Here is a 23,760-nt window from a genome sequence, read left to right as displayed (position 1 = left end):
ATCTAGTCCAGCTCTCTGCTACTCGCAGTGGCCCACCAGGTGCCTTTGGGAGCTCACATTTTGCAGTGATGTATGAAAGCAATTGGCCGGCCTTCATGCGGCTGTTTGCTCCCAAGCACCTGGTTCAACTGTTAAGAGCATTTTGCAAATACTCAGATCAAAGAGGATCAAGAGATTGGTGCAGCCATAAATCGAGCTTCTCCTCCATAAATCTGTCCAAGCCCCTTTTAAAGCTATCCAGGTTAGTGGCCATCACCACCTCCTGTGGCAGCATATTCCAAACACCAATCACACGTTGCGTGAAGAAGTGTTTCCTTTTATTAGTCCTAAATCTTCCCCCCAGCATTTTCAATGAATGCCCCCTGGTTCTAGTATTGTGAGAAAGAGAGAAAAAGTTCTCTCTGTCAACATTTTCTACCCCATGCATAATTTTATAGACTTCAATCATATCCCCCCTCAGCCGCCTCCTGTAGGTAGTAGGTAGACTTATTTGTTTGATTTAAAAGATTGCTTTTCTCCCACCCAGCGGGACTAAGAGAAGCTGAATTGGTCACAGTGAACCCAAACTGCTTGCATACCTGCAGTATAGCATGTGAGAAGATCCAATAACTTATGGATTTCCTCTAAGAATAAGTGTTTGGAACTTTGTGGGTCATAGCTTGTTCTTACAGAGATCAATGCATGCAACTGGATTATCTAAAGTGTACTCACTAAGACCGAAAATTCTAGAGACAAAACCACGTCTGCAGTTATCTGAAGGGGGCCAGAGACCACCACCCTTGAATGATTCATTCCATCATAGAATGCCAACCCAGGGGTTGGCAAATAACCCTGGGAACTTAACACAGCTACTGTGTGACCTCCTGACCATAAACACTCAGGACGCTTTCATTTTTTACCTTTCCAGTGGGTTTCTTTGGCACAAAATCCACTTACGCCGTCTTTGTGCTCTGTGAGTACGAGAGACAAAAATTAAATTTACTCAGCAGAACACGATTAACTATAAATACATTTACAACTTGTAAGGACTTTGCTGTAAATGGAACTTCAGCTCCTTGGTAGCAAATTCTATTTTTCACTTCTCTCAGTGGCGGTTTCAAGTACTTATGACACCACATATTTTTCTTTAGAATAATCCGCGTGCCCAATGCTTATTATTTGGATCGTATAGCTTTAGGATAGCTCAACAAATGAATTCACCAAAAAAAAGTACTTGTGTAAGATAAAAAGCGTGAACCTGAACAGGGCAGTGCCAATGCAGAGAGAACTGATGCCCCACAGGGTTTGGGTTGCTCCCAGACATCATCCGCACGGCACGTGATTGGCATCCTCTCCTGGATCTGTGACATTGCTAGCTGGATCTAAGCTAGACCTCTGTGGTGTTGATGCAGAGCTGACCAGCCGGCCCAGGAGCAGATGGGGTGTCACACTTGGGGCAACAAAGTGCCAGGAACCATCCTGGTGGGTGTCATGGCATCCCACGGAGATTGTTGCCTATGCAGCAACAGTGGCGTAGTGGTTAAGAGCAGGTGTACTTTAATCTGGAGGAACCAGGTTTGATTCCCTGCTCTGCCGCCTGAGCTGTGGAGGCTTACCTGGGGAATTCAGATTAGCCTGTGTACTCCCAACACACCCCAGCTGGGTGACCTTGGGCTAGTCATAGCACTATGGAGCTCTCTCAGCCGCACCCACCTCACAGGGTGTTTGTTGTGGCAGAGGTGAAGGGAAAGGAGCTTGTAAGCCACCTTGAGTCTCCTTACAGGAGGGAAAGGGGGGATATAAATCCAAACTCTTCTTCATCTTCTATGGAATCCAGTTATATTTCACAATAACTGGAGCACAGTTCCTCTGTTCAATGCTCTCTAAATATAGAGCAATCTAAATAACATATCCAGTTTTTCAGGTTAGTTAGAGTTGTAAAGATACCTCAACCAGTGATAATATGATTAAAATAATTGCCAACATCTTTAAACGGTCAGAGGGGATTTGGAAAATAACACAGACTGCCAGGGTGTTTTTTGTGTGTATTTGTTTGTCTGCTGCATTGTTTTTCTTATCAAATATAATGGGAGCATTGTTATTTAAGCTTCAAACCATTTCCAGCGTCCCCTGTCTGGAGGACTATTCCATTTTTGCATCATCTGTTTCCTCATTACTTGGTGGTAATTTGTGTTTGCCCAGGGGGATTTTGAGAGACGAAAGAACATTTGCCCTGAGAATTGTGACAATGAGACATGTACACAGATTCTGTAGATGGGCTGCTGGTATGAAATTGGAATTGTGTGCATTTCACAGCAGTGCATTGTGCCTATTTTGTGTCAAACAAGCACGTGTTGTGCACAAAAGATGATTCTCTTAGGCTATACATAGCATTATTCTCCTTGCAAAATAGAAACCAGCTTCGAATATGATTTCAAGAATTGATTATTGCAGCCTTGTACAGAAATATAATTTGATGGCCAAACACTCTCCTCTGTCCATTTAAAAAATGTTTTTGCATTTGTATGCATATTCTCTAGGGAAATAACGTTGCATTCTTTCTGTACTTGAGGGTGGGGAAAATTGCAGGTCATTACAGATGTTAATGTTTACATTTTGGAGTTGCCTGACGAGATGTAACTTTTTGATGTGATCTAGCGTGACAGGCTAAATTGACTGACGAAGCTCACGATAGAGAGGTGGATTCTGTACCTACAGTGCTGTAAAGTGCAGGCTTGCTCCTGGAAGTATTTTGAAGACTACTCAGTTGAGGTCTGGGTTGGTTCAGAGAGGGCAAGCAGTGATTGCAATTCATTGTCATGGAGAAAGCAACTATGCTGGCAGCACTTTCCTTATGAGGAGAGGCTGCAGTGTTTGGGACTCTTTAGTTTGAAGAGGAGACGTCTGAGGGGGGACATGATTGAAGTCTCTAAAATTATGCACAGGGTAGAAAATGCTGACAGAGAAAAATTTTTCTCTCTTTCTCACAATACTAGAACCAGGGGGCATTCACTGAAAATGCTGGGGGGAAGAATTAGGACTATTAAAAGGAAACGCTTCTTCACGCAACATGTGATTGGTGTTTAGCTTATGCTGCCACAGGAGGTGGTGATGGACACTAACCTGGATAGCTTTAAAAAGGGCTTGGACAGATTTATGGAGGAGAAGTCAATCTATGGCTACCAATCTTGATCCTTCTTGATCTCAGATTGCAAATGCCTTAGCAGACCAGGTGCTCAGGAACAGCAGCAGCAGAAGGCCATTGCTTTCACCTCCTGCCTGTGAGCTCCCAAAGGAATCTGGTGGGCCTCTTCGAGTAGCAGAGTGCTGGATTAGATGGACTCTGGTCAGATCCAGCAGGCTCTTTCTTATGTTCTTTTGCTTAGGAATGTGCACTTGAATTGGTGTCCTTGACTAAGATGAATGGGGAAGCCATTCAAGTTCGTGTGTCAGAGTGCCCAGAGCTGGCTCACTAGGTTGAGGAGGGAGCCTCCTCAAACAATGACTGGTGATCTGAAGAGAGCCGGAGAAATGCTTTGGCAACATTCATATTTCCTTATTTAACATTTTCTGTAGGATGACCAAGAATGGTGTGACTGCGGAGCGCATTTGCTTTCTGAAACGTATTCTCATCACAACCTGCCAGTATAATCCACAGTGATTATGAAATGAGGAACACGTTTCAAGAAAAGATGGGAAATAAGCAAGCAGCCGTGTGTGGCTCCTAAGGAAATTCTGTCTGTCTTTGATTTGCAGGGGTCCCGCTTCCTTCTCTGGTATGGTACAAGGACGCTGTCCCCGTTCTCAGACTACTGAATCCTCGTTACAAAACCTTGGCCAACGGGAGTCTTCAGATCCAGCAGCTACAGCCTGATGATTCTGGAATCTTTCAGTGTGTCGCAAAGAATGAAGCTGGAGAGATTCTCAGCTATACCTTCCTCGATGTTACCAGTAAGTCTGGACCACTATAACACAATGTTAGAGGAAAGGGGAGAAGGGAGAAAGGGGTATTCTGGGATACCACCCACCGTTACACTAAGAATGGCAAATGATACCAGCGTGGTGTACTGGTTGAGAGCAGGTGGACTCTAATCTGGAGAACTGGGTTTGATTCCCCACTCCTCCACATGAGCAGGGGACCCTTATCTGGTGAACTGGATTTGTCCCCCTGCTCCTGAAGTCTTCCTGGTGACCTTGGGTCCATCACAGTACTTTTAGTACTCCCTGTGGCTCACCTACCTCATAAGGTGGGGAGAGGAAGGAAAAGGAGTCTGTAAGCCACTTTGAGACTCCTAACAGGAGAGAAAAGCAGGGTATAAATCCAAACTCCTCCTCTTCTTCAGGGATCTGTGGTGGTGGCACCATCGAGTCATAGTTGACTTATGACCCCTGGAAGGTTTTCAAGGCAAGAGATGGACAGAGGTGGTTTGTCATTTCCTGCCTCTCTGAGCTGAGAGAGTTCAGGTGGGGGGGGGGGGGCAGTAAATTGCCTCCACTTTTTCCTTCATCTTTTATCAAATCGGAAGGAGGGCAGTAAATTGCTTTACCTGTGGTTAAGGGTTTTTTGTGCCATCTGCATATTGTTCATTATATATTACTATTTCATATGGCATTTTATGTAATTGTATTGTATATGTTGTGACCTGCTCTAGTCCGTTTTGATGGAAAAGAACCAGATGTTAAATCAAATAAATAACTATAATAATTATAATTTTTTTAACCTCTTAAAATCTCATTGGAGCCTTCCAGGAGGCAAAGGAATGAATGGCATGGTGGACTTGAAATGGGGGCAATCCGGACAAAAATTGCCTGGCTAGGAAGCCTGTGCCATCTTTGCGCACAGTTTCCCAAGATGCTGTCAGATGCAGGGACCAGAGCCACGCAAGTGGTCAGTGGATCCCTGTGGCAATCATCCTTAAAAGCCTCCCCTCCCCTCCAGACTGCTGTGGCAATCATTCTTGAAAGCCCCACCTCTCCTCCAGACCTCCATGGCAATCATCCTTCAAAGCCCCCCCACTCCTCCAGGGCTCTGTGGCAATCATCCTTAAAAGCACCGCCTCTCCCCAGATAGCTGTGGCAATCATCCTTAAAAGTCCGCCTCTCCTCCAGGCCCCTGTGGCAATCATTCTTGAAAGCCCCGCCTCTCCTTCAGACCCCTGTGGCAATCTTCCTTCAAAGCCCCTCCTCTCCTCTGAAATAAGTTCTCTTGTGAATTAGTCCTCATGCAAGTCCTCAGCCAATCAGAGGCAATGGATGGGCGGGGCCAGGGGCAACCTCCCCCCCTCAGCTGAAGAAGGGTGAAGAAAAACTTTTATCTCAGGCAGGTTTTTGCAGCTGTGGAAAGGAGCGTCAGTTTATTTGGTATTTAGATAAAGTTTGGGGGGCCAGATTAGGGAAGAAAACTTATTTCAGTGTGATAAATAAGCACCCTTTGAGGGTCCCCTTTATTCCCAACCGCTGCGTGTCGGTTCTGTGGAAAAGCGCTCTGTGTGGGGAAAGAGCACCCTTGAATGGGCTGAGGTAATTTGTCCAGAAAAAGGAACCCCATTTCCCCTCAGAGGTTATTTGCTTTACATCAGAGCATTTCCCTATTAAAAAGACTTCGCTTTCTGTTAAATAAACCTTCATTGTCCATCTCCCCCTGCGTCTTGTCAGTCGAGTCAAAAATTTAAGAAGCAGGGCTCCCTATTTACTTCACATATCAGCACAGCCTCAGTCTAGCAGGTTTCTGAAGAAGAGGCCTTTAAGGGAAACGTAGCTCCCACACTACCAATCTTTATTTTAAAGTATTGCCAAAGGCTTTCAGGCCAGACTCACTAGGGCACAGGTGTCAAACTCGCAGCCCTCCAGATGTTCATGAACTATAATTCCCATCAGACCTTGTCAGTATAGCCAATGCTCATGTTGGGAGGGACTGATGGGAATTGTAGTTCATGAACGTCTGGAGGGCTGTGAGTTTGACACCCCTGCACTAGGGTATTGTGGGTTTTCTGGGTTGTTTGGCCGTGTTCCAGTAGCATTTTCTCCTGACGTTTTGCCTACATCTGTGGCTGGCATCTTCAGAGGGTCGTTTGAAAGTTTGTTTCCCCCTTTTTGTTTGATTGTGGGTGGCTGATGTTTAAACAACCTGTAAGATAGGCCAAAATGGTGGTCTGAGTGGTCTTCTTTCCAGAAGGCAACGGCCTCAGAGCCTCACCCCACGGCAGCCACGATCTCTTTCACCACAATGCTCCAATTGTGGAACTCGTAATTTACCTGGCACCCTGATATCTGCTGCCGCTTTCTGAAATATATCATCTTCTGACTAGTGAAATTGTTTGTGTGCGAGGGGTTTTTTGTTTGTTTGTTTGACATTGGATGATTAATGTTTCTTTCGTATTGATTTGGTAAGTTGATTTGAGTGCTTTTCTAACAGGAAAGCAAGAGAAATGCCTTTTAAATCTGTAAGCCCTACAGTGCAATTGTGACATGGAAGTATCTAGAATAATACTTTCAAAGGGTAGTCGGGAAGGTCTGCGATGGAATAGTGAGATTTGAGGCCACTAGCACCTTCTTTTTCTTGTTCTCTAAGGTGCTTCTCGAGTTGAATCCAGAAGATCTAGAGCAATAGTGCCTTTCTGTTTAGGAAGTGCTTTGTTGGCACAGTATTTGGATGAATGCTTTGCTGTCTCTCCCCTACCTCACAGAGGCAGGCTAGATGGAAAACAGAAGTTCTAACGTTGCTTGTAAAAGTACAAGCGATATGACTGTTGCCGCAACACAAAAGGGTCTACATACCACTCATACCTTTTTCAACTTCATCAATGGCATCCTCTAGGCAGGGAGCCGGTTCTTCTTAGCTAGAGCAGGATTGGTGAATACCTGTTGGTAGCATCATCTCATTTAGATTTTGATTGGGCTGTGGGGTTAGATCTGTCCAGGTTACCTCTGAACACAGATGGTGCCTTTATAAGATTCCGTTAACTCATGCCTTGGTATTCCCTGTTATTATGTATGAGAATGAAAGCTGGACAATGAGGAAAACTGACAGGAAGAAAGTAGATTCCTTTGAAATGGGGTGTTGGAAGCGAGTGTTACAGATACCATGAACCACCAAAATGAAATAAGTGGGTTACAGATCAAATCAAGCCTGAAATGTCCCTAGAAGCTAAAATGACTAAACTGAGGCTGTCGTACTTTCGATCACATGAGAAGAAAAGCGTTACTGGAAAAGACAATAATGCTAGGAAAGGTTGGAGGCAGCAGGAAAAGAGGAAGACTTCGTATGAGATGGATTGTCTCTATATAGGGAAGCCATAGGAATGGGATGAGAGTCATTGTTCGATACTCAAATGGAAACTTCTTTTGATGGCATTTCACTTTGCAAGTGAATATTGCCCTTGAATTGCATTTCATCTTTAAAAGGCTGTTGCATGAAAGCAAACAGTTTTGTTTGTTTCAGCTCAGCTCCTTCCCCTCCCCCTCCACATTTTTGCAAACCCTTTTTGCTTTGCCATAAAAGCGTTTGTGCTTGTACGTGTTACGAGCACTGCTGGAATTCCTTCTATTTTTCATTTAACCAATAATCCAAGTTTGGGAGAATTCCCTGGGAGACGGGTAATGAAAGGTTACTGTCTCTTTTGAAAGGTTTTCATGTTATTGTGGTGCCCTTCTCTGTTACCAGTGCTGAATAAATGGATACAAAATCATACCAAAAAAGTTGAGTGATCTTTCTGAGAGATGATGTCAAATTTAAGCTGATTTTAATTACTTCTGTTTTTTTTTAAAAAAATTCCAGACATTGCACCCACTTTTATCTGGCCACCCGTGGACACTACGGTTACAGAAGGAATGACTGCAGTTTTAAGATGCGAAGTTTCAGGGGCTCCCAAACCTGCCATTACGTGGAAACGGGGTAAAAGCTTTATTTCCCTGTTGGGAAATCACTCTTAATTACTGTTGTCCACCGGGGAGAATTAGTGGAGCATTAGCTGCTTCACGCACTGCAAACTGGACAACTGAAGCTGTTCTTTCGCACTCTGTTTCAGGGAGCCAGATTTTGGCCAGCGGGTCTGTTCAGATCCCCCGGTTCATCCTCCTCGAATCTGGAGGCCTCCAGATAACACCCGTCTTCCTTCAGGACGCTGGGAACTACACTTGCTGCGCGGTCAACTCGGAAGGAGACCTGGACGCTTCTGCCACACTCACTGTGTGGAGTAAGGACTCGCATTCATTTGAATCTCTAATATTAATCAAGGCCTAATCAGTTCGCATTGTGCCCCCAGGAAACCAATTGCACAATTTCCATTTCATGGGCGAGGGCAGGAATAAAAAATCCCTGAATAATTAAATACGCATAATGTGCGTGTTTTTCGAGATTTCTGATTTAAGCCGATCTACCCAAAACAAAACAAAGCAGCGCCCTGTGTTTTGGGCAGCGGTGATTGGGATAATTTGGCAAACGTAAATTGCAGACGTCAGTGAACCTGGGAGAAATAGTCAACAGAAATAGAAATTTTCAGATATTCAAACCAACAGGCTTAACTGAAAAGTATTAAATATTGGGCTGAAGTTAGGGGCAGGATTAGTTGAAATTAATAGTCTTTTAAAAATTGCTATGTGTGTCTTCTGCTCTTGAATACAGATTGTAGCTAGTGAACCCATGTTCATTGCTGCACATAATACACACCTAGAATTTTCTCATGTGTGTTAAATGGCACCCACCTGATGCTGCTGCTGGAGCTGCTTGCTGATTATTTCCATGGCCAAAGGGGGGCTGAAAGATCTCTGCATCATGGTTGCATCAAAATAAAGCTATGGGGCATGAAGGTCTATAAAAGGAGGACATGCAGATGTCCCCGCCCACTGACTGGACTTCTACCAATGAGGGGTGGCTTTGAGGTTCAGAACAGGGTTTGGAGGTGGAGCGTGGGAACCAACATTGCACTAGAAGTTCCAGACCAAGGTATGCCCCTTTGTTTCCATGTCTGATGAGGGAAATCTAGCCATTGTCACCATGTCTATGGTTATTTCAGTGGCTTCGTGCCAGCACTGGGTACCTTTCAGGTCTACAGATATTTCTGGTAAGAAATATTGTGCCCTTTAGGACGAACTCCAAATCACTACTAAAAGTGCTACCAGGTGCTACGTTTATTCAACACAAGCATCCACAGCGCACTTCCCTCCAACTCTGGTTCAGAACACCTGTTTTGCCTTAGGCAGCTACAGTTAAGGGCACACCTCCTTTGTAGTTGCTTGATGCATGCGCCAGGGTTTCTGTTCCTGGTTGGTGTTAATTGCGGTTAAGGTCAACCTTGCTACCATATTCCTTGATCTCTGCAAAGTGCAAATGAGGGTAATCTAGCCATTGTCACTATGTCTATGGTAGGAGATGGTGGGAAAGGATAGGAGATGGTGGGGACAATAGGAGATGGTGGGGAAGAAGAAGCCCAAAGCTGACGTCCAAATTATTAATTGCAGTTAAGAAGGGAGGCTCCTCTCAGCAATGAAATTTGCTTTTCTAATTCGTGCGAAGCTCTTACGAGAGTCCTACTCTTTTGTGTGTGAGATAAAGAGAGTCCCACGTTGAGAGTCCCACGCTTTTGAGGTGGGAGCAGGGGACAAAAATATTCTTGTCTGGAATGACAAATGACTCGACTTGCTGCCTGCAGAGCGCTAAGGTCCGAGTCAAGACGCGAGCTGGCAGTTGTCACCTGAACTGTGGGTTGTGTTCTTTTCAGATCGCACTTGTATTGTCCACCCTCCGGAGGACAGCACGGTTATCAAAGGAACCACAGCGACACTGCATTGTGAGGCTTCTCATGATCCCAGGATTTCAATCAGGTTGGTGGACTGCTTGTGCAATTCATTTGAACTTAATTCCACAAACCATTCCAAGTGGCATTAGAGGCGCTCTTTCCAGAGCCCAGGTTTGGCACTCATGTACGCAGTGACTGTGTCGTGAGGTTGTAGGTTGCCCCATAAATCAAGTCTGTTCTGGTTTTCCCCCACTCCTCCTTTTCCACTTCAGTCTTATATATTATTTACAATAAGCTGTGGTTCCACTTCATGACTTCAACACAACTTCCCGTGATTTACTGTCGAGGTTAATACGATATCAATAAAGCGGTCTTGTCAGAAGTGTCTTCTTAATGAGAATGAAGCCCGGCAAGGTTTAATGGGATTGTGGGAATGTTTGCACAGAGGGTTTTAACCTCCTGAAAGGATTACTTTTGCCCCTCCTCCCCGGACTCAGATTTTCAGGAACGTAATACCAAATTCAGAATAGGAAGGACAGTCTGTCTGTTAGCGAGCCAGCTTTCCAAGTACAAGGAATCCCCTCCCCGTTTCTTTGACACAATGAAAATGTACATAAATGAAAGGTAACACAGGTGCAAAGTGGGGAAGGGGAGCAGCTGAGGATGAAATGGCTTGTTTTCAGACAAATGCTTCCTGTACAGAGAGGGGAGAAAATAATTCCTCATTTGTATAAAGGGAGGAACACATTTCAAGTCCCCCTCCCCAGTTCTGCTGATGGGGTTATGAAGAATCCTTCTACAGACTATATGTAACTTGATTCTTTTTCTATCAGTCATAATACTGACATAACCAAGAGGAAATAAAAAAGAATCTGTGGATCGTCAATTTATAAACCAGATATATTTAACGCTAAACTTTATTTAGAAGTTTGACAATGTACCGTATGAAGCATTTATACTTGAGACTATCCTCTAAGGCAGGATGGCATATGTTTTGTTTTACACTTAACATCCCACCAAATTTGGCAGCGCTTCAGGGATTCCTCCTGAAAGTCTTGCGCTTCCCCTCTTGTAGTGTTTGTAGTAATAGTAGTAGTAGTAATGACAATCAAAATCTCAACTTGATGGTTCAAGGAAGGTGGCTGGAGCCCATCATTTTTTTGGTGAGTTTGAGTTACGCCCAGATGGCTAGATCTGATCTGGAGTTAGGTTTGCTGGCCAGTAAGTGGCAACCAGCAGGAGAACTGGGAGGCAGGGACATGGGAGGATGTTGCTGTTGCGTGCAATGTGATATCCTTTCCAAGGAAAACCTGGAAGCAACGTCATGTCACTCTAGGAATACACACAAAATGTATGGTAAAACTAAAGAGTCTCCAGTGATTCCTAGAGTGATGTGACATCACTTCCAGTTTTCCCCCAGAGCTAATGTCACACTGCACACAATGACAGCAGTTTTCTTCTCCTGCAACCCAAGTGAGGAGTAGTGGTAAGTTGCTAATAGGAGACCCAGCAACCCCACAAAGAGCCAAGCATCAACGCAGCCTGCTCCTCTGCACTGCACAGCTAAAATGGCAAAAACCAGAATTTAGGAAAAACCAAATGGTTTTTCCAACACCTGGGACCTAAAAACAGTAAACTCTGCCTAGCAGCTGTTGGCAATTCTCTGCAAAACCTCCTTGGTTAAAAATCAATGGGAAATTTGTCATTGATTTCAGAGAAGTAGAATTGTGCCCCTCTGTACATTTCATTCCTGTTGCAAGTCTGTCAGACATTTCCTGCATCCAGATGAACCTCTGGAAGATTGTTAGTGAATATCATTCTTCGGCATAATTATTTAGCTCTGTTTTTACCATATAATTTCAGCACTTGATATTTCACCATTTTTAACTAAATAGACAGCTGACTTTAACGGTCTGAAATACTGTGACAATCAGGTATGTTTGGAAGAAGGACAACGTTGTCATAAATCCATCTAGCAGCTCCCGAATTGCCATCGAGACAGACGGGACCCTCATCATCAGCCAGACGTGGTCCGGTGACATCGGAGACTACACGTGTGAAGTCACTTCCTTTGGAGGAAACGATTCCAGAGTGGCTCGAATGGAAGTGATGTGAGTATGCTAGTGGTGTGGAGCTCTGGATCCAATACGGCTCATCAATTCTATCTTTCTTTAATTTTGTTCCCACCATTTTTTGTTTGTTTTCTGCTAGCCTGAATCAGATACATTATAGAGTCGCAGGGGTCATTCCTATAGACTCTCTTCCCTTCTGCCGCTGGAGGAGGCACTGATGATTTTGTGTCATTCCAACGTCAGACTGGGTTCAAACTCTGCAATCCTTTACACAGTGTAATTGTCTTCCTCGTCATCAAGAATAGAGTTTGACAACAGTCATCAGCACATCTTTGTTTCATTCTTATAAATTTGAAAGGGGCTGATATTAGTTGTAACCGCTTTTAGAGCCGCTTCTGGGAACTGTTTTATGAGAATCCTTTCAGGCTGCTCAGTGTTTCCTGATGTTTTTTATACCCTGACTTTTAAAAATGCTGTGTTTTTCAGTGCTTGCTTTTCTATTGTGAATCGGAATGGTTTTGATGTTGTTTTTGTTTTTGCCATGTTTTGTCTTGTGAGCTACCTTAAGCAGGCCTCTGGAGAGGCCGAATGGTGTGTTTTTTTCTAAACAAGTGAACAGACCGGGGTGCTGTGTGGTTTCCGGGCTGTATGGCCATGTTCTGGCAGCATTCTCTCCTGACGTTTCGCCTGCATCTGTGGCTGGCATCTTCAGAGGATCTGATGCCAGCCACAGATGCAGGCGAAACATCAGGAGAGAATGCTGCCAGAACACGGCCATACAGACCGGAAACCGCACAGCACCCCAGTGATTCCGGCCGTGAAAGCCTTCGACAATATAAAGTGAACAGACCCTTTACGTTTGGCAGAAGTTAAATGCAATCAGGCCTGTTCCATTAGGCAAGAGAAGGAGGAATTCTAATGCAGCCATCTTTTAGACGCATTGCCATGCACTAATACTTTTTGAAATTGCATCTGTTTGCGCTGGAGGGGGTGCATGAAGCTCCTTCTTCCACCCCTGCTATATCCCAAGTTCACCTCCAAGATGTTGTATCATTCATCCTCGGGGTTTGTTGCAGCATCCCCTCGTCAGTGGTAAGAATAGACTGAGTTCTTTTCTAAAGCCATCCATTTTTTGATCACTCTTTCCTTCAGTTCTCCTCCTGGAGTCAATTCATACACTTGGTTGAAATCCAGTGCTGAAGAGACACTTGGAAACTGATTGCTTCCTCCTGAGCTTAGAATGCTGTGTGTAGGGACTTTATACTATCTACATAGGTGGACGGGGATTTTGAGAATAGACTGGCTATTTCTTTAGTAGTAGGAGGAGGAGGTGTAGTTTGGATTTATATGTCCCCTTTCTCTCCTGTAAGGAGACTCAAAGGGGCTTACAATCCCCTTTCCCTTCCCCCCTCACAACAAACACCCTGTGAGGTGTGTAGGGCTGAGAGAACTCCAAAGAACTGTGACTAGCCCAAGGTCACTCAGCTGGCATATGTTGGAGTGCACAAGCTAAACTGATGCACCAGATAAGCCTCCACAGCTCAAGTGACAGAGTGGGGAATCAAACCCAGTTCTCCAGATTTAGAGTGTGCCTGCTCTTAACCACTACACCATGCTGGCTTTAGTTGTGAAGCCAAACAGCAATGGTGTGTCCTGCCCTCCAGTTCAGATCTGCCTCCCTGCTTGCAGAGGTGGGGAGGATGTGACTAGAACCAGAGCCTTTTTAGTAGCAGTCCCTCATCTGCAGATTGGTCCTTCCCTTGAGTCTTGCCTGGTGCGCCTACCGTGCTGGCCTGTAGGAGTCGGGTCAAAACACTTCCTTTTAACCCAAGCTCTTAACTAAGGAGTTGTATCTTTGTACTCCTTTAGTGATCTGTTTTCCATCTGAAGTCTCTTCTAGGGGTACTTTTAGGCGGCTCAGCAGCTGTTTTGTGTTGTTTTTATACCCCTTATTGATGGTATCGATACTTACCTGTGAGTGGCCACATACATATCAGAGGTGCCCTAAATGAATGAATAATGGCACCCCTGTGGAAAGCAGAAGCGTAACGAGAATTCTCCAGGCCTTATCTTCCTTTCTAACTTCCCTACTAGAGCATCCTCCAACATCATGTCTACCAGTGCTTATATTCCCTAAAGTTACTGCAAACTGCAGGAACACCAGAGAAGACAAAAACACACACAGATTTAGGCATAGTGCAAGCCAAGCAAAAACGAAGCCGCACTGAAAATCTTTCCATTATTAAGTGAGAGTTAATAATAGTGATTCTCTTGGATGTATGGTAACAAAGCCCAAAATGACACCCTGTTAAAAACCCATCTTGTTGTGGATTCCATCTCTATCTATTCCTCAAATTGCATTGACTACCTCTTGCCATTTGTACTCTCTTCATTTCGTATGCTTCGTCTCCGGGAGAACAATTGGGAAGAAGTCAGGCAGAAAGCAGATTATCTTTTCCCAGACAATGGAGAAGGTTTTTAGTAATTTCCAGACTCTCTGGTGGGCTATTATCCAGGAAAGAAAAATTACGGCTGCATCCAAATATACCTGCTGTGGGAAGTAACACAAGCAAATAATAATAATAAAACCAGCTCCCCCCCCCATCAAATGCCAAAAAGCATGTGCTTTTTGAAAGATCAGATCTTAGATCCCCCCCCCCCCCCCCCGAAGTCATCTGCAGAGGCAATTCCAGTATCATGCAGGTCACATTAGAAAAGTGATTCCTTTCCTAGAATATGGCCCAATTTCTCTCATGTAGAACAGCAAGAAGGCATAATCACGAAGGGATCCCATCCCACTTGGAGACTTAGGTGTTGCTACCAACAGGGAGGGGAAATCCACTGGACAACAGATAGATTTTATTTTAGAACATGTCCTGCTGTAGACAGAGGTCCCCGGGTCAAGGAAGGAGTTTCTGGGAGTGGACTGAACAGTGAGGAGAGCTTATTTAGTACTTATTTATTTATACTTCAAATTTGCTATGTTGCCCACCCCTCGAAGGGCTCTGGGCGGTGTACAACCAAATATATCAAATAAAATGTTGTTCTCCCAGCCGTGATGTTTCCAGCTTAGATGTTTTTCCAGCCATCTGCTGAGAGTGAGCTGTGCTCTTAAGTATTCCCTCAAAGAATTGAAGATGCATGCCCCACCAGTCTGGAAGAGGTTGCCAGCTTTTAGGGCACCATGCCTAGTTAGGATGGCAAGTGCTCCAACAGGGCTAGAATGTTTCTTGGCCTTGTGGGACTTGAGTGGTCAGCTAGGGAAAGGTCCCAGAGCCCAATCTGCAGGGTTTTGCACCTCAGCATGATATTGTGCCCTAGGGCCAGCGTGGCGTAGTGGTTAAGAGCAGGTGCACTCTAATCTGGAGAACTGGGTTTGATTCCCCACTCTGCCTTTTGAACTGTGGAGGTTTATCTGGTGAACCAGATTAGCTTGTGCACTCTGTCACATGCCAGCTGGATGACCTTGGGGGAGTCACAGTTTTTTGGAGCTCTCTCAGCCCCTCCCACCTCACAGGGTGATTGTTGGGGTGGGGTGGGGGGAAGGGAAGGGAAAGGAGATTGTAAGCCCCTTTGAGTCTCCTTACAGGAGAGAAAGGGGGTATATAAATCCAAACTCCTCCTCTTCTTTCCACAACAGATCACACTACCCTCCCACTTTGGACACTCCCAGGCTCCTGTCTACCACTTAACATTCCACTCGGCCCAAAGTCATCAAATTCTGTTCATTTGGATTTGTGGGCCTTGAATTCCCCCCCCCCCCCCCCATGTACTACCTCCTGCAAGTCAGACTCCACAACAGACTTGACTTAGGAGGTCTTTTGTGACTGAGACGGAAAGCAAAAAAGGAACAAAATTGACAAGGAACCTTGCTTAATCTCCCTCGCCTCCTTGGTAATCCTCTCTTCTGTCACCGTCTCTCTAATTACCTGCTGTTGGCCTCTCTCTTATTCCCCGCTCTGTCTGAGAAATCTTTCCAGAAACATTTCTGGTTTATTTCCCTTAGCAAATAGCTTGACTTTAACTACTTTTCTGAGTTGCTCTGTGGGTGTTTGCCAAGGAAAAAATCCCAACCTGCTTCCCACCTCCCAAACTGTTTCTTAAACACTTTGTTTACCACATTTCACCACCTAATATTAGTCTCCTGTTTTCTCAGTCCCCCCCCCCCCCCCGTTTGCATAGTGACTTAAACAGAGGCTTTTCTGAAATCCCAGGAGGCACCACCTGTAGACTGTGTCCTTAAGATCAAGCACTGCCTGGCGGTAGCTATTTTAAGGTGCTTTAAACAAGGGCAGAGCTGAAATCTGTGTAAAGTTTCATGTGTTGCAACCCCCCCCCCCCCCGACACACACACTTGGTAATTTTCTTTTCACACCTCTTTGCAAAAGCAAGCCAAAAAGGGTGATGCCCTTGACCCATTTCAAGCTGGTGCCCAGTCTGACTTTGGGATAGAGGTGGCTCTAATGAATGATCTTCATCTACAGCTTGATAAGGAAAATGCCCTCCTGCGTGTTCTCCTGGTCCTATTTATTTAGAAGAAGAAAAGCAGAGAAGAAGAGTTTGGATTTTGCTTTTGGTCTCTCCACCTCGGCTTGCCACAGAAGACTGGCCCCATGCAACAGATGCCCTTGGGCAGAAGTCCAGTTAATGTCTTCAGCTGGGCAAATAATTGCATGGATGTAAAGAAAAAGAAGACAGTTTTGTATGGACGATACACAACTTATTCACGATGGCAGTAGCAACCCATTTATCATCCCCTCCATTTGATGGTTTCAGAGGAGTGTTTCTATACAGGATGCAGGAGCAAGCGTTGGTTAAGCAGAGATTAATATTTGCTAATCTCCACTTGTGCATACAATGGAGAGAGCAACACATTTCCTCCCTCAAGAGTTCCTCTTCAGTTTGTAAAGGATCGTTTCCAGAGAGACGTGCTTCTTGTGCACTGATTGCTTTTCCCTCTCGGGACTGCTGTGTGTAAGCATCATCTGTTACTAGCAGTTAGCAGATTTACCAAAGGCATCAGTGCCTTCGTATTTTATAGTTGTGGAAGTCAGTTTCGAAGGCTGCATAAAATGAACTGTTAAGCCCTTACTGTGGCTGATGTCAATCAAAGGTTACTACTTATATTTCCCACATCGTTCAACAGCAAAAATGAGCTTGCACCGAGGTGGCAGCTTTAATGAGCGTGCAACACATTAGAGTAGGTCAGGTGTAGTTGACTTGAGACTGAAAACTCAACCTGTGCTTTGGCTTTATTAATATAAAGAAATTTGCATGGAGTCTGACAAGAATAATCAATCCAAAGCAAATCCTAAACAGGATTTTGCATTTAATCTCTGTGTAGCTTATTGGGGACATTAATTTGGGCCATCTTCCCCCTGTCAAAGCTCAAGTCTGCTTTCCTAATGTGCAAAGACAAGCACAGTGTTCAGTGGTTCGGAAGTCAGAGGGTCCCTATATGTTTCTTTGAAAATTCAAAGTAGGTTGTATAAGAGAAGAAGAAGAAGAGTTTGGATTTATACCACACCTTTCTCTCCTGTATGGAGACTCAAGGTAGTTTACAAGCTCCTTTCCCTTCCTCTCCCCTTGACAGACACCTTAAAGTGAGGCAGGCAGGGCTGAGAGAGTTCTGAGAGGACTGTGACTAGCCCATGGTCACCCAGCAAGAATGAATGAGTGCAGAAACACATCTGGTTCACCAGATAAACCTCTGCCACTCAAGTGAAGGAGTGGGGAATCAAACCCGGTTCTCCAGATTAGAATCCACCTGCTCTTAACCACTACACCACTCTGGCTCTCAAGAACCACTTCCCAATCTACAGTAGAATGTACTTGACTAGTAAACGGCATATGCACTGGCAAGTTTCTCTGTGTAACCTCCACCACAACCAGTGATTCTGCAGCACCGCAACTGCAGACCTTGGTTTGTGTGATAAAACAGTTGTGACAGTGTTCACAGCAGGCTTGTACATCTGTGCTTGTTAAGGCTGGACCAAAGGGGATGGATTTTTACCATTTTTAAATCTCCGTCTATCTGTCCTTCCAGTGATTTGCAGAAAGGGGAAGGTGGCCATCTCCCCCCCCCCCCCCCCATTGGCCATGAAGGGCCATGAAATGCTTTTCTGATCCAGAACTGGCCTCATTCTGAACTCATTAGTTCTAACATCCCTTGATTATTGATCCCTGATTGGCTAGATTACCCTGGTAACCAGCCCTGAAAGTATTTTTTCCCCACTGAAATCAGTATGCCAATTAATTTGACAGGCTTTGCAGGGTTGTGTGCAATACTCTGTGATTTCTGGAAAAATATTACCCCCTCCCAATTTAAAAAAATTGCATTTGCACTGAAAATCCATTTGATGCACCTGTTGCACATATCCCATGCTTGGATTGAATGTGGCTCAGAAAGAATACTTCCTATAATTTAATTTTCCTTTCTGCAGTGGGACCCGGAGTTTGTAAAGTCGTCTCTATTCGCTACTGCCCTTTTGTGCTGTTTTAGATTCATCCAAAGCTTCTACTGCGGTTCTCATGTCGTTTTTTTGATTCGGAGTTTAATAAATAGTGTCAGAACAACACTGTTCTCTTTCTGGAATCATTTTCCCCAGCTTAGACACATAATGCTATTTTTCAGCTCAGGTTGTGCAGCCTTGCTAGCGTGGGTTACAATAAAGCACAGGCCACAGGCCGACGTTAATTCAAAATTACATTTGTTTCTCCGTTCTTCCCTTCAGCCGCAGGAAGGTATCTGAAATTCAGGGTATGTGTCTAACAGTCCTGATTTAAAACCGCCTCCCTGGGCTGGAATGGCTCTTTGTTTATGAATGTGGACTTGCTGTGGTTTTAAGATAGCACTAAGTGTACGGCAGCTTAATAAATTATGGAAAGAAATGAGTACGTTTTTTAATTACAGAATGTCAAGTACAATTACTGCTTTTTCTGGTCTGACCAGCAAGGGTCAGCGATAATTGATATTGAGAGAGAACTTCCAGTGAGCAGGCAGTGACAAATTGCTGGGCTAGTGGCATTCTCCTCTGTTAGTTGAGTGAGAGTCTTGGCCTCCATTTAGAAAAGAAATATCTCAGTGCAGACCCTGGGGTTCTTACCTGTAAGTGGGGCCAACCCCAAGTCCAAAACATTTGTTTCTTGGATGTTCATAAGCCAACAAGCACACTTTTGATTTTACAAAGGAATTGAGTTGGACATTCGCTGTTATGTAACAGTGTATCCCCCCTTTCTCTCCTGAAGGAGACCCAAAGGGACTTACAATCTCCTCCCCCCCCCCCAGCACAACAAACACCTTGTGAGGTGGGTGGGGGTGAGAGAGCTTCAAAGAACTGTGACTAGCCCAAGGTGACCCAGCTGGCATGTGTTGGAATGCACAAGCTAATCTGGTTCACCAGATAAGCCTCCGCAGCTCAAGCGGCAGAGCAGGGACTCAAACCTGGTTCTCCAGACTAGCATGCACCTGCTCTTAACCACTACACCCCTCTGTTCGTTGGATTTTTGGCAGTGCTGCCAATGCCTCTTGAGCCTTCTCTGGCAAGATCTTCCCCAGCTAGATCTTCATTGGCACTTTTCAAGTGAAAACAACATAATGTGCATGTTCAGGAGTCGCTTGAGATGATGATGGCTCCCCTGGGGCAGTCAGGGTCTGCTTGGCTCAGAACTGCGCATCGGTGGTCATAGCAATGAGAGCAGAGCGGCTTGGTGGAGTCAGCCTACCCTGCTTGCTGTTGCTTCCATGGCCAGAGCAGAGTTGAACCCAGTGACTCTGTCGATACCCAAGGGTCAGCTGGTTCATCTTTGTTCCTGGCTTCCAGTGGTCGACCACCTGTGTTCCCAGAACACTGAATGAATGAATGAATGAATGAATGAATGAATGAATGAATGAATGAATGAATGAATGAATGAATGAATGAATGAATGAATGAATGAATGAATGAATGAATGAATGAATGTTTACGGTTAACAATCAGTTATACAATAATTCACAAAAGGCCAAATTCCAAATATGAAATAGAACTTATTTTAACCTTCCTCTAAAAAGAACTGATGGTCTCCTGTCCACCTGCTTTCCTATATTTATTTACTAAAACACAAAACTGAGCTGCATTGCTGGAAATTCTTTGGTCCTTGCCCAACAGCAAATAGTTCCATTTCCATTTATTATCTTTTCCAGCCCATTCAGTCAAGTTAGGCCCCAGGATTTCTTCTCTAAGCTTATCATATAGGGGGCACTTAAGCAACTTGTGTTTCAATCGAATCCACATCTTTCAGCAAGCAACCACAGTAACTCATGTATGTCTTTACACAATTTGGGACTCAGCCCATGTTTTGATTGTTTCATTGTTGATTGTTGATTGATTTTGCTTTGCAGTTTCTGCAGGCATTTCCATGTATTCTGTCTTGGTGTCTTTTTTTTTAATTGCCATGTGTTGGGGAACAGAACATACCAACCAGAGCCCAGGCTGCAGATGGCCTTTCGGATGGCAGCAACCTAAGAGTGCTTCCAGTAATTTTGATTGGGAGCTCTGAACGGGTGGCAGCCATGTCTTCTGTTCGCCCGAGTATGAAAAATTCGACCTTAAATCATTCCTTCCTCCCCCTTTGGTCTCCTGTTCATATGTTTTACAGCTATTCCATTACCAAGAACGCGCTGTAAAAAGAATTTATGGACCAAGTTGTCTCAATTTAAAAAACAAATCTGAAAATTGGCTTTCCCCCCCACGTTAAGTAACAGTGCCATTAGCTATTTAAGTGTCAACTGTAGGAATTTCCACGTAAATCATCATTGAGAAACCAGACAAAACTCAGCGTTACTCTGAAGAGTTTTTTTAATGTCACTTTGGCAGTAAGCTGGCCCATTTACATCCATCATGGCATCCATCTGAGTTCTTCAAGGCCTGTAAAGCTCTCTTCCAAATGGGTTGCCAGCCTCCAGCCGGTGGCTGGAGATCTCCTGAGTTTACAACTGATCTCCAGGCAAAGCAGATCAGTTCACCTGGAGAAAACGGCCACTTCAAAAGGTGAACTCTGTGGCATTGAAACATAGAGTTGGAAGAGACCCCCAGGGCCATCAAGTCCTGCCATGCAGGAAGACACAATCTCTTTAAAAACCTCCAAAGAAGGAGACTCCACCATGCTCCGAGGCAGTGCATTCCACTGTTGAACAGCCCTGACAGTCAGGAAGTTCTTCCTGATGTTTAGGTGGAATCTCTTTTCCTTCACCTTGAAGTTCCCATGACTCCTGGTCCTAGTCTCTGGAGCAGCAGAAAACAAGCTTGCTCCCTCACCAACATAATATCCCTTCAAATATCTAGACAGGGCTATCATATCACCTTTTAACCTTCTCTTCACCAAACTAAACATCCCCAGTTCCCCACCAAGGTCCCTCCTCTCTCTAAAACCCACCCTCCTCAGGTTTCACCCCTTAAAGCTCCAGTTATTTCCCAAGTTAGATCCGCCAACAGGTCTGAAGTCCCCAGGAAGTGATATTTGGACTTTTTTTTTGCCTAATTTCCTGTGGTCTGTTTTTGCTTTTTTCCATAGTGAACTGCCTCACCCCCCTCAGAACCTTTTGGCCACCTTGAATTCTTCCTTCAGCCGCAGCGTCATCCTTTCCTGGGTGCGCCCCTTTGACGGAAACAGCCCCGTGCTTCACTACATTGTAGAGCTCTCCGAGAACAGTAAGTACTCCTAAGGCTAATTTTCACTCACTTCTGTTCCTCCCAATAAAAAGAGCTAAAAACTTTCCTTTTCTTCTCCGTTACGTCCTGGTAGAGCACTTTAGAAGGCGCCACCCTGGTTGCCTGTTCCTTCAATTGCAAATTTTAGTGGTTGATTTTATTATTTGTTAAGAAATAATCATTCTTTCCCCAAGTGAGCTCTACCTTGTTCTGCTACACTGGGGATGCTAATTGGGCACTCCCTTTAGCCATAGATGCTTTTCAGATGGCTGCACGGGGCTTTGTGTTGGAGTTAATGTGCCAGGGTCAGTTGCCTTGATGTTCACTGCTCAAAGAGTGCAATTATCGAGCTCTGGTGCCGTTCTCGAAGTTGGGCTTATGACTGTTTTCATGGAAGTAGAGCCTGGGGGGCGTGGGGGGGGGGGGGAGATCCATTGAAGTGCCATTTTGCTTGCTGGCCTCCTTCCTGTAGCCCAGTTTAAAGGTTTTGAGACCCTAAGCGATTAAAAAACCTGTCCTTCTGAATTGCCTGTGCAACCTCCATTGTAAACTCTTCCTTTATGCCCTCATCCTAAACTTCACTGCAGTCTCGTTCATTCACAGATGTGTGTGTGTGTGGGGGGATCATTTTAGGATTTACCACCTGCACTAAATAGGAGGGAAATAGGGGAAACTATGCAAATGCTCTTCTCTTGAACTGTGACAGGATATCAGCTGCTCAGAAGATCTTATACTTGCCAAATAATTCTGATCCTGTAGTTTGTGAATTGGTGGCCAAGTTTTTACTAGAAATTATATACCCTGAAGGATAGCTCTGTTATTTGTAATTTTGTTGTGTCACTCTGCTATTAAGAGATTCTCTATTATTATTTTGTTTGGGGATTGTTTTAAATTCGTTTTTTGTATCCTGCCTGTATCGTCCTATATGCCAATAAAGGCTTGGTTGTTGTAGTGGTGGGTTTACCATCTTATAACCTTTGTCTTTCAATCTGATGCTGGATGGGGAGAAGCCATAGCTTCTCTCACTGCCCTGACCCACACATACACACCCCTCATTTTTCTTCTGTCCTTATATCGGCCCTTTTTCCCTCTTACCCTGCAGTGTGTCTGGATTCCTGCTGTCCAAAACAGGGGGGCTGGGGGCAGGGGGATGGACACTAATGATTGGAAAAGCTGTGGACATTTGCAACAATGGTGAGAAGTGAAACAGAGGTGGGATAATTTTTTTTCTGGTTTCACTTGTTAAAGCCCCGGATCTACTACCCCAATGAAGAAAATGGCATCTTGTATGTGTTAATGTTTTTGGCTGCAGTTATTTACCTTGGAAGACAAAACACTTTTTTTGGTAGTTTGGATGATACTGTGGAGGGATAAGAGACCAGGGCATGACAAGAGCTAAATGTCAGAATGTTGCTTAAATAATGGAATATTGGAAAGATGGATGTGAATCGTGAAGTAGTCATTTGTTATGCAAGTGTGCCTTCTTGTTGCTTCCTTTAACGTGAGCTTAGCGGTGCCTTAAAGACTGAGTGCACTTTGGCTCACGAAAGTTTATGCTCTGAAAAGTTTTGTTGGTCTTTACGGTGCTACTGTGGACTTAACACAGCCAACCACCTGCCACAACAGGTGTCTTTAACATTACTGTGACTAAGAGAGGTAGTGACCCTGCTGCTAGTTTTCCATTGAAGTAAGTTTAAAGTCACTGGTGTCTCTTTCTTAAGCCTCAGCCCCAGCCTAGCTTTCCCACAGGATTGCTTCCCTTGCATTGCTTTGCTCCCAAGTCAACCCTTAGGAAGGGGCCATAAAGGCCATCTAGTCCAACCCCCAGCTCAATACAGGATCAGCTTAAAGCAGGGGTGTCAAACTCTGGCCCTCCAGATGTTCATGCACTACAATTCCCATCAGCCCTTGCCAGTATAGCCAATGCTCATGTTGGGAGGGACTGATGGGAATTGTAGTCCATGGACATCTGGAGTCCATGGACATCTGGAGGGCCAGAGTTTGGCACCTCTGGCTTAAAGCATCCCTGGCAAGTGTTCATCCATCAGTCTCCTTGGAGACTGTCAGTGAGAGGGAGCTTGCCACCTCCCTGCTGCTTCCTTGGGCTTCTTCCATATCTTGATGATACTAGCAGACCTACAGAGCTAATGTTGTCTCCCCAGCCAGGACATCTGGTGCTTGCTGCTCTGTCTAAGTGACTGAGAGAAGGGAACACAGCCAGCCGATGCAGTCGAGGGGGAACGCCTTGCAGATACACGGACCCCCAGGCCCAAATGCATGTGG

The 23,760-nt window shown here is 44.7% G+C and overlaps 1 protein-coding gene across 6 annotated transcripts in view; it reads left to right on the top strand.

Moving 5' to 3' along the window:
• Nucleotides 1–23,760, top strand: part of SDK1 (sidekick cell adhesion molecule 1) — a 536,293-nt gene that overhangs the window by 338,680 nt on the left and 173,853 nt on the right. For 5 of the 6 annotated variants that reach the window (XM_048493601.1, XM_048493599.1, XM_048493598.1 and 2 more), the window contains 6 exons: nt 3,736–3,930; nt 7,757–7,873; nt 8,007–8,174; nt 9,699–9,801; nt 11,651–11,827; nt 21,341–21,477. In XM_048493601.1, the coding sequence (XP_048349558.1) occupies nt 3,736–3,930; nt 7,757–7,873; nt 8,007–8,174; nt 9,699–9,801; nt 11,651–11,827; nt 21,341–21,477 (897 nt within the window). The remainder of the gene's footprint in view (nt 1–3,735; nt 3,931–7,756; nt 7,874–8,006; nt 8,175–9,698; nt 9,802–11,650; nt 11,828–21,340; nt 21,478–23,760) is intronic. The other variant, XM_048493596.1, reaches the window with a different exon arrangement.

Source organism: Sphaerodactylus townsendi, linkage group LG04 (genome assembly GCF_021028975.2).
Source record: "Sphaerodactylus townsendi isolate TG3544 linkage group LG04, MPM_Stown_v2.3, whole genome shotgun sequence".
In the NCBI taxonomy this organism is placed as follows: domain Eukaryota; kingdom Metazoa; phylum Chordata; class Lepidosauria; order Squamata; family Sphaerodactylidae; genus Sphaerodactylus; species Sphaerodactylus townsendi.
This window is presented reverse-complemented; position numbering and strand designations above follow the sequence as displayed.